We start from the raw sequence: 14,126 nt of genomic DNA, 5'->3' as shown, positions 1-14,126 counted from the left end.
AGCTCACAGATGCTTGAGAGATCTGGACACTGTCCGATCATCAGTGAGCTCCTCCGGCAGGCGAGGCTGAGTTGGCTGTTGTCTGTGCATTAAGAGGTGTTAAATATCCCACGCAGAGGAGTCTGCTTACAGGACAGTTAAAAGGTTCTTCACGTACCGTGTCCCGTGTCACCTGAACGTTAAATGGGGCCCCAGTAATTCAGTGTCCACCGCTGATCATCTTTCACCATCACCACTCGTCCATGAAGGCCAATGCGACGAGGCCATAGATAGATGGCGCGTTATAACGGAGGAGGGGGGGGACCAGGAGAAACGTCGTACTACGTGACATCACAACACCCTGCACACAACCGTAGTGGCAGAATAGGGTGCGCATCATTCACAAATATGTGGTTTAAGTGGTTGAGAGTAGATTTTGGTGTAAACTGATCACGATGCTTTGCGTGGCCTGCATTTAAAATGTAATGTGTGGGTGCGTGAGCAGATATGAGTGGGTGAGTGTGTCAGTAAGCCGGTAGGTGAGTATGTGGGTGGATGGAGGGGGATGGGCGGGCACGCCATGGGCTGGAGTGGAGGTGGACTAATGCATTACGGGAGGATGTGGAGCTGAGTGGGCTTTGCCGACGACTGGTACCAGCGGTGTCGGGATCGGCCTCTGCGGGGGAGGCTCGTGAAGGACGCTTCTACTGGGCAGTTGGAGACAGTCGCCCTCCACCAACGGAAGAGTGACGCTCACAACAACGAGCGGAACACCGGATGATAAATATGCAGCAATTTGGCACAGTACGGGGTACAGGTGGTGCATCTGCCAGTCATCTCAGTCAGCCAACCCATGGCACCTGGGTCTGTTCCAGGATCTCCGGTCAGCGAGCCTTCGACACGTCACGTGGCTTCAAAGTGCACCTGGCCTGGCACAGGCACCGTGGTGACGTCACTGTCACTTATTGGCGAATGGCGACGGTCGATAACGCGGCGGTGGTTGTGAGAAATGCCATTTTGTGGGGGGGGGGGGGGGGGCGCCAAACCTGACCAGCTGTAAACCTCACGTCGCCTCGCAGCCACACAGTGGCAACAGGGAGTTCTGGATGGGTGCAAGGGGCTGGTAATCCCCCTCCACCTTCAACTAAATAACCACACACGCGAGCCCTTGGGTCTCTCTGTGAGTCGATGGATCTGTGTGTGGTGAGTCTATGGGTCTCTGTGAGAGTCCGTGGGTCTCTGTGTGGTGAGTTTATGTGTCTCTGTTTTATGAGTCTATAGGGCTCTGTGCGAGTCTGTTTGATTCGGTGGTTCTCTGTGTGATGAGTCTATGCGTTTTTGTATGACTCTATGGGTCTCTATGTGGTGAGTCTATGGGTCTGTTTGGTGAGTCTATGGGTGGCTCTCTGAGTCTATGGGTCTCTGTGGGGTGAGTCTCTGCGTCTTTGTGGGGTGAGTCTATGCGTCTCTGTCTGATGTGTCTATGGGTCTCTGTGGTGAGTCTATGGGTCTCTGTGGTGAGTCTATGGGTCTCTGTGTGAGTATGGGTACGATTGAGTCTATGGGTATCTGTCTGGTGAGTCTATGTCTCTGTTTGGTGAGTCTATGTCTCTGTTTGGTGAGTCTATAGGGCTCTGTGCGAGTCTGTGGATCTGTCTGAGTCTGTGCTTCTCTGTCTGATGACTCTATGGGTCTCTGTGGTGAGTCTATGGTTCTCTGTGCAAGTCTGAGGGTATGTGCGTGGTGAGTGTATAGGTCTATGTGTGATGACTCTATGGGTCTCTATGTGATGGATATCTGTGGTGCACATATCCTGGCACAAGCGCCGTGGTGTCGTCACCACCACTAAGTGGAGAATGCTCCTACCCCTGCTCCTGCTTGTTCTTGTGCTCGGGAAGGAGAGAGAAAACTAGACTAAGGTCCACTGAGCTAAACATCTCTTTTTCAGAAGCGACTTGGCACCAATGATAGCTCAACGAAGTGGCTCATCATCACAGTCACTAAAGTTTTAAGTCAAAACTTTAAACGAATGTTTCTAAATGTGGAGGGAAAAACCGGAGGACCCGGAGAAAAAGTCCACACGACCACGGGGAGAGACAGAGACACGCAAACTCCAAATATACAGCAGGCATCAGGGTCGGGGTCGAACCCACAACCTCCTGTACACCAGGCGAGGTAGTTAGGGGGGAAAGCAGAGACAGCGAGAGGGAGGAGAATTAGTCAAACTCACAATCAGTATTACTAACTAACCATGATACACTCACCATGATACTCACCATCATACTCACGCATTCACCATCATACTCACACACAAGCCCACACACATCAACAGTCACCATTCACCACTACGTGGCGGTGATGTCCCCACAATAACTCAGGTGCCAAGGTTTGACGGCTGTGCCAGGCTAAGTGCAGGAGGAGGCCACGGGCCAGACTCAGGTGCCATGGGTTGACTGCTCTGCCTGGCTAGGTACAAGAGGAGGGCTAGACCCTGGTGCTATGGGTTAACTCGTGTGCCACCACCTGCACAACCACCACAATAACAACCACACAACAATAACCACGACCAACAACTGTAACCACAACTATAATTTAACCACAACTATAATTCCCATCAGCCACACGGCCCTCTGGGAGTGCCTCTCAACAGCAGCAGCAGCAGGGCCGAGCTCTGCTTGAAGCAGCGCCGTGAACTCAGCAGAACGTGACGGCTGTGGGCCAGGCGCCTCCTTTGTCTCTCCCCACCGCCACCGCCGCTGATGTGGACACACCGCGCGAGGTTCTCACCTTCAGGCTGAGTCGACGTAGAGGAGGCCCAGCGAGCCGCCGCTTCAGAAGATTTCGCGAGCCACTGACGGTGGCCGTGAGCGGGAATCCAAATCAGCCGCTCGCCACCCACAATCCACAGCGCGCGCCGCCTCCACTCGGCCCCGGCCTAAGCGGAAGTAGCAGGGGGGGAGGGGGGCGGGGCATGGGGGGTGAGGGGGCGGGTCGCGAGGGGGAGGGCAGGGGGGGCAAGGGGGGGGGTGAGGGGGAGCATAGAGGGGGTTCGTTAGGTGGAGAAAAAGGGGGGGCATGGGGGGTTGTGAGGGGGCATGGGGGGTTGTGAGGGGGCATGGGGGGTTGTGAGGGGGCATGGGGGGTTGTGAGGGGGCATGGGGGGTTGCGAATGTGGAGGGGCGGGGGGGGGAAGGGGGGTCACGAGGAGGGGCAGGGGGGGCAGGGGGGTAGCGAGGGGGAGGGAAATGGCGGACCATGGGGCGTGGTCGCGAGGGGGGGCACGGGGGAGGAGCTCAGGTGTGAGGGGGAGGAGCTCATGGCTCTAACGTCACGGGGGGCGTGGTTACATTGGACCACCCCCGCGTCTCGCGCCACGTGCTTCCCACTGGCAGTTTGGCCGTTAGAGAGACGCGGACCGACCCCAGAGCAGGAGTGGAACCGAGCTGTGGGTGAGTGGTGGCGGTGGTGGTGTGAGTCTCTCTGTGCGAGTCTGTGTGTGTGTGAGGCTTTCTGTGTGAGTCTGTGTGTGTGTGTGACTCTGTGTGTGTGTGAGTCTCTCTGTGTGAGTCTGTGTGTGTGTGAGTCTGTGTGTGAGACTCTGTGTGTGTGACTCTCTGTATGTGTGTGAGTCTCTGTGTGAGTCTGTGTGTGTGTGAGACTCTCTGTGTGTGTGACTCTCGGTGTGAGTCTCTGTGTGTGTGACTCTCTGTGTGACTCTCTGTATGTGTGAGTCTGTGTGTGTGTGACTCTCTGTATGTGTGAGTCTCTGTGTGTGTGTGAGTCTCTGTGTCTGTGTGTGTGTGAGTCTCTCTGTGTGTGTGTGAGTCTGTGTGAGTCTCTGTGTGTGAGTCTGTATGTGTGCGAGTCTCTGTGTGAGTCTGTGTGTGTGTGGAACGGTCGTAGAGCTGACAGCGCGCCGCGCTATGAACCCGGCGACCCCGAGTTGGATTCCCTCTAAAGGCCAACAGCAGTAACGATTATCTGAACCGGTGCTGGGCCTCCCCTAGGTTGACTCAACCTCGAATGAGTACCTGGTGTGGTGTGTAAAGATCGCCACTGGGGAGACAAAGGCGGCCGGGCGTGGTGCTGGCAATCCAACCCCCTCGTGTGTCGTGCCGGCCTTCATACGTACTGCTGGCTAACAGCACTTGCCCCTACAGCCTGTTAAGTCTCTACGGGGATCTTTGTCTTTGGTGTCCCATACTGGCAGGGGGAGGAGTGGTGGTGTTAATGTTGGTGGTATTAGTGGTGGGGGTGCTCGTGATGGTGGTGGTGTTAGTTGTGTTAGTGATGGTGGTGTTAGTGATTGTGGTTGTTAGTAGTGGTGATAGTGGTGGTGTTACTGGTGTTAGTGGTGTTGGTGTTGGTGGTATTAGTGATGGTGGTGTAAGTGAGGTGATTGGATGCCATGGTGGTCCCCATCTTTAAGAAGGGAGACCGCACAGACTGTAACAACTACAGGGGCATCTCACTCCTCAGTGTGCTGAGAAAGGTCCTGGCAAGGATTATTCAACACTGCCTTACCAGGCATGCTGAGGAGAGGCTTGCGGAGCCCCAATGTGGTTTCAGGAAAGGGTGGTCCTGCACAGATGCCATATTTTCTGTCCGTTTGCTAAAGCAGAGGTGTAGGGAATTCCAACAAGACCTACATCTCTGCTTTATTGACCTGGTAAAGGCCTATGACACCATCAGTAGGCCTGGGCTCTGGGTTCTTCGTGCTTTCGGAGTCCCTGACCCGCTGCTCACGATCTTTAAGGACCTTCATTATGGTGAGCGGACCTGGGTAAAACTACATTGCCGGGAGTCGGAGCCATTCCCTGTTCACCTTGGGGTGCGACAGGGATGTCCTCTGGCTCCAACATTATTTAACATCTATTTCGAGCACGTAGTTCGTGAGGCCTTCAGTAGCTGTACCGGAGGAATTTCCATCTGGTACAGATACAGTGGGAGGCTGATCAATGCCCGGATGCCGTCAAGGGATGGCTCCCTATTGGTCAACCACGTTATGTATGCCGATGACGTGATAATTGCGGCTCACTCAGAGGAGGAGTTGGAGGCGCTGCTGCTAAAACTGGAGTGTGCCACTAAGAGGTGGGGCCTTACCATCAGCCCCACCAAAACGAAGCACCTGCCTGGGTATTTTGTACCATCGGGCACTCCACCTCCACAACTCCCAATCGGTGATGGGGCAGTTGTGGAGAGAGTGGAAAGTTTCCCATACCTGGGCAGTGTGCTCATGACCGTCTCCGGTTTAACAGCAGAGGTCTCACTCCGAATCAGTCGAGCGGCATTATCTTTTCAGCAGTTGCGTAACGCTGTGTGGAAGCTACCTGGTCTGTCGCTCCACACGAAGCTTCGGGTCTTCTCAGCCACAGTCATTCCCTCCCTTCCCTACGCTTGTGAAACGTGGACCCCCCTAATGGAACATCTTTGCCGGTTAGAAACGTTGAGGCTGGCCTGCCTCTGATCAATCCTGGGTTTAACCAGGCTGGATTGTGTGAGGAACTCACAAATCCTCGAAAGATCTGGACAAAGCCTCATCAGTGAGCTCCTCCGGCAGGCAAGGCTGCGTTGGCTGGGCCATGTAGCCCGCATGCCCAATCACCGCATGCCCAAGCAGCTTTTATTTGGCCGGATCGAGGGGGCTGAAGGGATGCAGCACGGGCTAGAGAAGAGATAGAATGATGTGGTACAGCAGGATGTGGAGCTGAGTGGACTTGCCGATAACTGGTACCAGCTGTGTCAAGATCGGCCTCTGTGGAAGAGGCTCGTGAAGGACGCTACTGGGCAGTTGGAGGCAGTCGCCCTCCAACAACAACGGAGAGCGCAGGAACGACGCTCACAACAACGAGCAGAGCGCCGGATGGCTAAAGCACAGCAAGTTGGCACAGTAAGGGGCACAGGTGGTGCATCAGCCAGTCATCTCAGTCAGTCGACCTGTGGCACCTGGGTCTGCCCCGTGACCTCCTGCCAGCGGGCGGGCGTTCGACACTTCACGTGGCCTCAAGGTGCACATGGCCTGGCACAAGCGTCGTGGTGACATCACCGCCACTTAGTGGCGAATGGCGATTGTTGTTGTTGGTGTTAGTGATGGTGGAATTTTTGTTGCTGGTGTTAGTCGTGGTGGTGTTAGTGATGGTGGTATTATTGGTGCTGGTAGTGGTGTTCGTGGTGGTCTTAGTGGTGGTGTTAGTGTTGGTGGTATTATTGGTGGTGGTGTTAGTAGTGGTGTTAGTGATGGTGTTAGTGGGGTAGTGTAGCAGTTAGCGCGCTGCGCTAAGAACCTGGCGACCTGGGTTTGATTCCCGCTCACAGTCAACATTGGTGACGATTATCTGAACTGGTCCTGGGCCTCACCCTAGATTGACTCAGCCTTAAATGAGTATCTGGTGCGAGGTGCAAACATTGCCACTGGGGAGACAAAGGCGGCCGGGCGTGGTGTTGGCTACCCACCCCCTCGTGTGCCGTGGCGGCCTTCATAGGTGCTCGCGGACAGCACTTGCCCCAACAGTCTGTTAAGGCTATACGGGGGATCTTTGTCTTTGTTCGTGGTGTTAATTGTGGTGTTAGTAGTGGTGTTCGTAGTAGTGGTGTTCGTAGTGGTGGTGTTCGTAGTGGTGGTGTTCGTAGTAGTGGTGTTGGTGGTGTTAGGAGTAGTGTTAGTAGTGGTGTCCGAACAGAGGAGCAACGCTCACGACAACAACCTTTGAGCCGGGCATCTAAAATGCAGCAAGTTGGCACAGTCATCTCAGTCAGACAACTCATGGCACCTGGGTCTGACCTGTGACCGCCTGTCAGTGAGCCTTCGGCACTTCACGTGGTCTCAAAGTGCACCTGGCCTGGCACAGGCGCCATGGTCACATCACCGCTACTTAGTGGCGAATGGCAGTTGTTGTTTTTTGTATTTTTCGTATTGTGTGACTGGTGAGGATGTGAGTCCGTGTTGATGAGAGTCCGCATTGTGACGTGACGTGGGTTTAGACGTGGGTGTGTCATGCCCCTTCAACTCTGCGTGTCCCTTGCCTCTGTCTGCCGCTCTCCACGCAGAGACCCGGACCGCGCGAGAGACACCGTGAGCTCTGAGCACCCTCGTCTGCAAGTTGCTACCATGGAGGTACATGTGGCTCCTCGACTCGTGTGGTGAAGTATGGGTGGACGTGTGTTCTCCCCTCTGCGTGTGCCTACTTGTCACCTGTATACCTGGGTGTGCTTCTCCTTGCCCGCCTAAGTGTGTGCGGGTCTATCAGAGTGTCTCTCCGAGATTCTGTTGGTGTACGTGCCCGTCTACGCGTGAGCATCTACAGCGCTGTTATCTATCCACTGATGGATGAACGCCTCCCTCCCTGAGACCCTACTACCCCTCACATCCTGTGATGGAATAATCCGCCAAGCGCCGATTTCGTCGCACCATCTCTCTGGCGGCTCTCCTCTCTGATGTGTTCTGTTCCTTGGTTGTCGCTCCGTTATTATTCTTGACCGTGAGCCATTGTTGTCCCTCCTAGCCATGGCTCGTCCGGCCCGAGTCCCACTCACTCCTCTTAACAGTTTGAACGATCCCATTGACCTGCGTGTGACCTCGAAATCCACACGTCTTTCATTGTAAATCCAAGCATGGCAACTGATATTGGCCAAATATCCCAACGCTGAGAACTGGCAACATCTCGGCAGGACCCTCCTGAATGTGGAGCCCAGGATGTCAGAGATGCTGGCTCAGTGCTCGCCCACTGCACTTGCTCCAACATCTTAATCAAGCCCATGTGGTGGACCTTTGTCTTTGTGTGTGTAGATCAGCCGAGCTGGAGAGGCTCGGAGTAACGGCGAGTCTTGCACCACGTGGAGTGCGCTGTCCTCAGCGCGCACCGGCTCCATCCGCAGCAAATCGCCACAAGGTAAGAATAGAAATGAGTGACGTCAAGATGGCCACGCTGAATGGTGGGACATCACGACGGTCATGTTTCAAGGGGGACGTCACAGTGACCATGATGCATGGGGGACTTCATGGTGGCCATGTTGCATGGGTGATGTACCGTTCGAATTTTGCCGTTCTCTGGTCTAACACCGACGAGACAAGGTCATAAAGAAGGCTGTCTCTGGTGCGGGCCAGTCAGTTTCAAAGACAATGCCCATATATTATCGGAGCATGTTTGTTTGCATATTTTTCAACAAGTACGTGTGGTAAATGCAGACTTGATGCCTTGCAAAAGGTATCTATTTGGTGTTTGAACATATTAACACCTGTTTTTGTGCCAGAAAGGGTAAAAGCTATTCTTATTTCATAAAATCCTTCTTGGCATACCTGTGTTATATTTATCTAATTCGTTAACCCCGTTTTCAAACCCAAGCAACCTAAGATGTCCTCAGAGCTGCATATAGCTGGACATCGAACAAAGATGATCACTGCATGGCACGCTTTCAGATGTGCTTCTGCAGTCATCTGGAATGCTCTTCCGACATTAGGCAGCCACTGGAGCGATGCACTTTTAAATCAATAATTTTTGCGAACTTGTTAGTTTGTTGCCTTTCCCCCTCACTTCTGATTAGCAGGGCTGCCGAAGCATGGTTTAACATACGGACATAACTGGTATTGGCCAAAACATCCAAATCCCCTGCAAATTCCTCAAATTGGGATCACACAGCAGACGTAATGGCAGCAGCGTCGCCCCCATTCTCTGTAAAGCATCTGCAGGAACCTCCTGAAAAGGAATCTTGAGACTTTTTGAGGCTGTGCTGCTTAAATGAAAGATCACCGACAGCTGTTGTTATTCTCTTGCCTGCAGCAATCCTGGCTCTCTTTGGCCCACAAATGACCCACCGGGAAAAGCTGGAGCTTGTCGCCATACAGGAAGTATGGTACTTTGCGCTCCGTAACAGATCCCGGGGACACAACAACGATGGATACGACGACCACGAACATCATTACATTCCGGTGAGACTTGCCACAAAGCCCCCGCCGTGGGGGCGGTCACAGGGCGCAGCGGTCGCGGGGTTCGTGGCTTCTTGTCATTGCAATTTAAGCAGCAACCAACCAGAGAAAGCACACGTGCACTCTCCCACACACTTCACAATCACAAGTTTATTTCCCAAGTTAAGCCCATTGAGCTAAAGAGCTTTTTTTAGGGTGACTCGGCCAGCAGACATCAGAGCATTCCACAATTACAGATTTAAGAAAACCAAATACTTAATAAAAGCAATTATTTCGTAAAATAATGCTCACATTTCGATTTAAAGCTTTCGTGACTGCAATGATTCATCTTCTTTGGTTCTTTCGGTAAAGTCACGTAGAATGAGAATAAAATAATAAATTGATAAAATAAAATAACACAATAATATTCTCACGACGTTTCGGCCACAACACAAGCGGCCTTCATCAGGTGAAGGGAGCGAGACTGTCTGGTAGGACAGCGCTGGAGTGAGAGAGCCACGTTCAGATCACGGCTTTTAAGCTGTGTGAGAGGAACAAAGAGCCTTGACGAAGGAATTAGCATAAAATTTAGCATTGAAAAGGCTGAATGATTAGCTTGTGACTGGTCACAGAAATAGCTATGTTAAAAGTTAAAGCATACACATCCGCAGAGGCACCCATTGTTAAAAGGAATTAGCATAGAATTTAGCATTGAAATAGCTAAATTAAGGCATTCGCTTGTAACTGCTACAGAAATAGTTACGTTGAAGTCAGAGCATACACATTCACCGAGGCACTTAGTACAAATCAAAACAGGAGAATTTAGCATTGAAATAACTAGGCGAATTTAGCATTGAAATAACTGGGTGATTTGCTAGTGACTGGTCACAGAAATGACTACAAATCTGAGCTATTCACAGTACTATATAGTGAACCAATAAAAACTAAAATATAAATTACCTTCATGTTATCAATAAACTCTATATTCTCCAATCAGCTAAGCTACCAACCATAAGTCGTTATATATCACAATGCTATATGGCGAAAAATTGGGTGGATTCTTACCCTCAAATTTCCGTACCACGGATAGCTACGGGCCCCATTCAGACGGACGAGTTCGTCCATGGTCGGAACAGAGGAGGGGGAGAGAGACAGCTGCGAAGCCCTAGTATACTCCATGTTGTAAACCACACCATTAACCGTGGTGTGAGAGGTATTAAGAGGCAATGCTGGCGAAAGAGCTGCGGTCTGAAGGTCATCGTAAAATTACAATTAATTAAGAACAGAAATGATTTAACACATCTTTCCAGTGGTTACTGAGCCTGAATCCATCTTCTCGGTTGAAATTGTCTCTGTGCTTGTATATGTGAATGGCCTCATGAACGAATCTCTCATGGTAGCCAGTTGGTTTGCAAAGAACCTCCGTCTTGGAGAAGTCAATGTCATGTGAGCCCACTGAATTGTAACAGTGATCTGCCACGGCAGAGGAGTTCGTCTTACCGTGTTTCAAGTCTGCTTTATGTTCGCGGATGTGATCCGAGATATGTCTTTTGGTTTCTCCAATGTAGCTACTACCACAGAGGCACTTTAGTTTGTAAACGCCCGGGTACTGTATGTCTGGAAGAGCATCTTTTACAGATGGAACTAAATCACGGATTTTGTGTACTGTGTTGAATCGGACCTGGATCTTGTGTTTATTCAGGATTTTGGAGATCTTTTTAGTGACCCCTGCAATGTAGGGTAAGGTGATGGTTTTGAGTGGCTCCACAAGAGGATCCTTCTTCATGTTGTGATTTTCAAAATATAGTCAGTCTAAATTTGTGTAATTTTGTGCAGGTCCACCATGAGCACCTTCACTACCGCTATGAGCTGCTGAAGAAGATTGGGGATGGAGCTCAAGGCCAGGTGATCCGGTGCCTTGACCACAAGATGAACACCCTGGTGGCAGTGAAGATCTTGAGATCACCATTGAGGTAAGAATTCAGAGTGGTGTCGTCACAAGGACGACGTTGTTGTTACGTCAAGTGCTGTGGGCAGCCGTGTGATGAGGTGGTGACAAGTCGTGCCTCACGTAGAGGGTCCCCGGTTCGACTCCTGACTCGGGTGTCCTCCTGTGTGGAGTTTGTATGTTCTCCCCCTGTTCTGGATCAGTTCACTCTTACATTACATTAAGTCTTCATTTAACCCGGTAGATGCATTCCTGAAAAGTGCCGCATTAAGGGAAAGCACATTAAGCAAACATAATATCCCCATATATAATGTAACGATAAAGTTTTGCAAGATAAAATACACGCACACAGTGATGTAAAGAGATCAGTAACGGAGGGCATGCTGTCACGTCACGTGATCATTCCGCATTCCGCCTACTGTGTCATACCGCTCAGCCTTGCAATTTTATAGCGGGCACATTCCACGTTATAATGGGCGCTTTCCTGCATTAGAACAGAAGCATTCCGGATTATAATGCGTGCGGTCCGTGTTATAACGGGAGCCTTCCATGTTATCATGGGCACGTTCCACGCTATAAAAGTCGTGTTCCACGCTGTAATGGGGTTGTCCCATGTCATAACGGGCGTGTTCCGTGTTATAACGTGTGCGTTCTGCGTTATAGCAGCTACATCATGGGACCTCCTTTGCCAATACCAAAATATACTCCCAAAGAAGGTCCATGATGTAGCCGTTCACCTTGAGCTCTCATTACTCTGATAACGCTTGTCTTTGTGCTGTACGCCTTTTGGCGTCCTCTGGTCTAACATCGTTTTTGAGACGAGGCTCAAAAGAAAGATGTCTCTGGTGTGGACCAATCAGTTTCAAAGACAATGCATATATTATCAGAGTATGTTTTTTGTTTGCATTCTGACCACAAGTATTATGGTTAATGCAGACATGATTCCTTGTAAAAGGTTTCAGTTTGGTGTTTTAACATCTTAACACCTGTTTTGTTGCCAGAAAAAAATGGAAAATCTATTCTGATATTTTGGTACTGGCAAAGGAGGTCCCATGATATTCCACGTTATAATGCCTTGCTCTGTGAGAGCCACATTCAGTCACGACTCAGCTGTGGCTCAGTCTCTAAAACTCAGGCTCAGCTCTCGCTCAGCCGTGGTTTGGCTCAGGCTTGAGCCGCTCAGCTGCTGTTAAAGATACATGAGTGGCTCAGCCGTGGCTTGGCTCAGCTTCTGGGAATCCTGAGTGTGGCTGGGGCCATGCTCGGAGTCGGCTCAATTCACACATTAGGGAATCACTACGTTCAGGCAACACCCCAAACCCCCTTCTATCCCTTGCTTATTTGATCCTCTTCCCGATCCTTTCTGGAACCTTCCATGAGCGCGCTATCGGAACTCACAATGCCATTACACTTGGGGAACGCATATTTATTTATTTATTTCGGAATAGAATTTGTTTCTGGTCATTCCTTTAGCAAGTCTAAGTCATGATTCATTTGTGGATTTTCTCTGCACAGCTCCAAGGATGATACATTTCAGAGAAAGGAGCTCCAGATGGCTCTGGAACTTCAGGGCGAGGGCAGTGATGAGGAGTACAACGTCATCAAAGTCCTGAACCATTTTGACTTCAGAGGACACCACTGCATTGTCCTGGAGCTGTTGAAGTACGTACCATGTGTTCCCACCGCCCCCCCACCCCCCATAGCGTGGTTAACTACATTAGCTAAACTAAAACTTTTATTTAACAGGTAAAGCCCACTGCCCTATCAGTTATTTTTCACAAGCGGCCTGGTTACAAATTATAGCTAAAAAAAGTGGCTTATGTGGAAATGTATAGCAGCCAAATACTCTAAACACAAGTTTCTAAATGTGGAGGGACAAACCAGAGAACCCGGAGAAAAATCCACGTGACCAGGGGTAGAACATGCAAACTCAAAATATACATGCGTCACGGTCGGGATCAAAGCCCCGATCTCTTCCACACCAGGGGAGGGTGGTAACGTCACACCACCGGGGCTAGATGTTACTTTTGGGATTCCTGTGCCACCCACGCATTGCGGTACTGTGGAGCTGTCATGTGTCCCGGGTGCACGAGGCCACTCCTCTTTTCTCAATCAGCCCTGCCCACTTTTATATAGCCACGCCTCCACTCGATCAGCAGGTTGGCTGCAGCGCAGTGGTGACGCTTGTGCCCCTCGGTGAAAATCCCTGAGTTCGATTCTCAACTCGGACGCCTTTCTGCGTGGAGTTTGTATCTCCTAATGGATAATTCCACCACCCGGAAACAGAGCCAATGAAAGCAAGTGGACAGATGTGCTAACTGATTTGGTTCATCAGCAAACCGATGACCTAAACCCACACTGAGCTATGAATCATATTAGTCGTGAATGTGCAAATATAATATTAATATTGTCGTTATCAGAATCCACGCAGTATTGCAGGGTATGACACTGACGCTGCTTCGTTGTTGTCATTGTTGTTGCTGCTGCTGCCTCTTTCACAGGGAGAGCCTCTATGATGTGATTACGGAAGCGGGGTTCCGGAAATTGCACATGGGGATGGTGAAAATTTACACCAGGGGCATCCTCAAGTTCCTTTGCCACACCAAGGCCAGGAGCATCATCCATGCGGACATCAAGCCAGTGAGTGGACACAGCATTCAGCGTGACTTTGTTCCGGAGTTGTGTCATTATTGGGGACTCGGTCCATAGAGAAAACTAACCACGTTGGTCACAGGGTCGATGTGTTAGCTCTGTCCGTCTATCTGGAAGGAAGCAGGGTCACGTTACCTCTGGTGATGATCTGGTATGAATTAAACTGTCGTGTAGAGTCGTGTCACTATTGGGGGACTCACCACAGAGAAAACTAGCAATGTAGATCACAGCGTTGCCCCAAACTTTGGGAAACACAAACCGGAGCTGAAAAGAATGATTTTCAAAACGTGCCAAACACGCGTTTGAACTGATAGCTGCCCGTTGTCAGCTTCCATGCTGTGAATGGAAAACTTCCCAAGACAAACGCGCGGTGGAAGGCGTCACGAAATCCATGCGCCCTCGAGCGTGGTTTTTGGTCCGTAACTCGTTATCGGGCAGCTGAGCAACTAGGATAAGTTGTCTATAGAGCCTCGACTAACATCGCTCATCTTGACGCATTTGAAAGGGGCACCCCCAGTGGCAGCTGTCAGAAAACAGCGAATGTTGCACTGGACTCAAGGTTGATGACGGCGCTACGCCTCACCTAGTTCCCCTGTTTAGCTTGTACCGTGGTACGTGATTGATCCACTGCTGGCTGAATGCTAT

The 14,126-nt window shown here is 50.8% G+C and overlaps 1 protein-coding gene across 1 annotated transcript in view; it reads right to left on the bottom strand.

Moving 5' to 3' along the window:
* Positions 1-14,126, bottom strand: part of LOC142924056 (fructosamine-3-kinase-like) — a 69,016-nt gene that overhangs the window by 16,284 nt on the left and 38,606 nt on the right. Inside the window, exon 2 of the mRNA XM_076065503.1 lies at positions 2,767-2,914. Within this exon, the coding sequence (XP_075921618.1) occupies positions 2,767-2,914 (148 nt within the window). The remainder of the gene's footprint in view (positions 1-2,766; positions 2,915-14,126) is intronic.

Source organism: Petromyzon marinus, chromosome 8, assembly GCF_048934315.1.
Source record: "Petromyzon marinus isolate PM22_M1 ecotype Great Lakes invasive population chromosome 8, UKy_Petmar_22M1.pri1.0, whole genome shotgun sequence".
NCBI lineage: Eukaryota > Metazoa > Chordata > Hyperoartia > Petromyzontiformes > Petromyzontidae > Petromyzon > Petromyzon marinus.
Note: the sequence above shows the minus strand (reverse complement) of the source record. Positions and strands in the feature narration are given on the sequence as shown.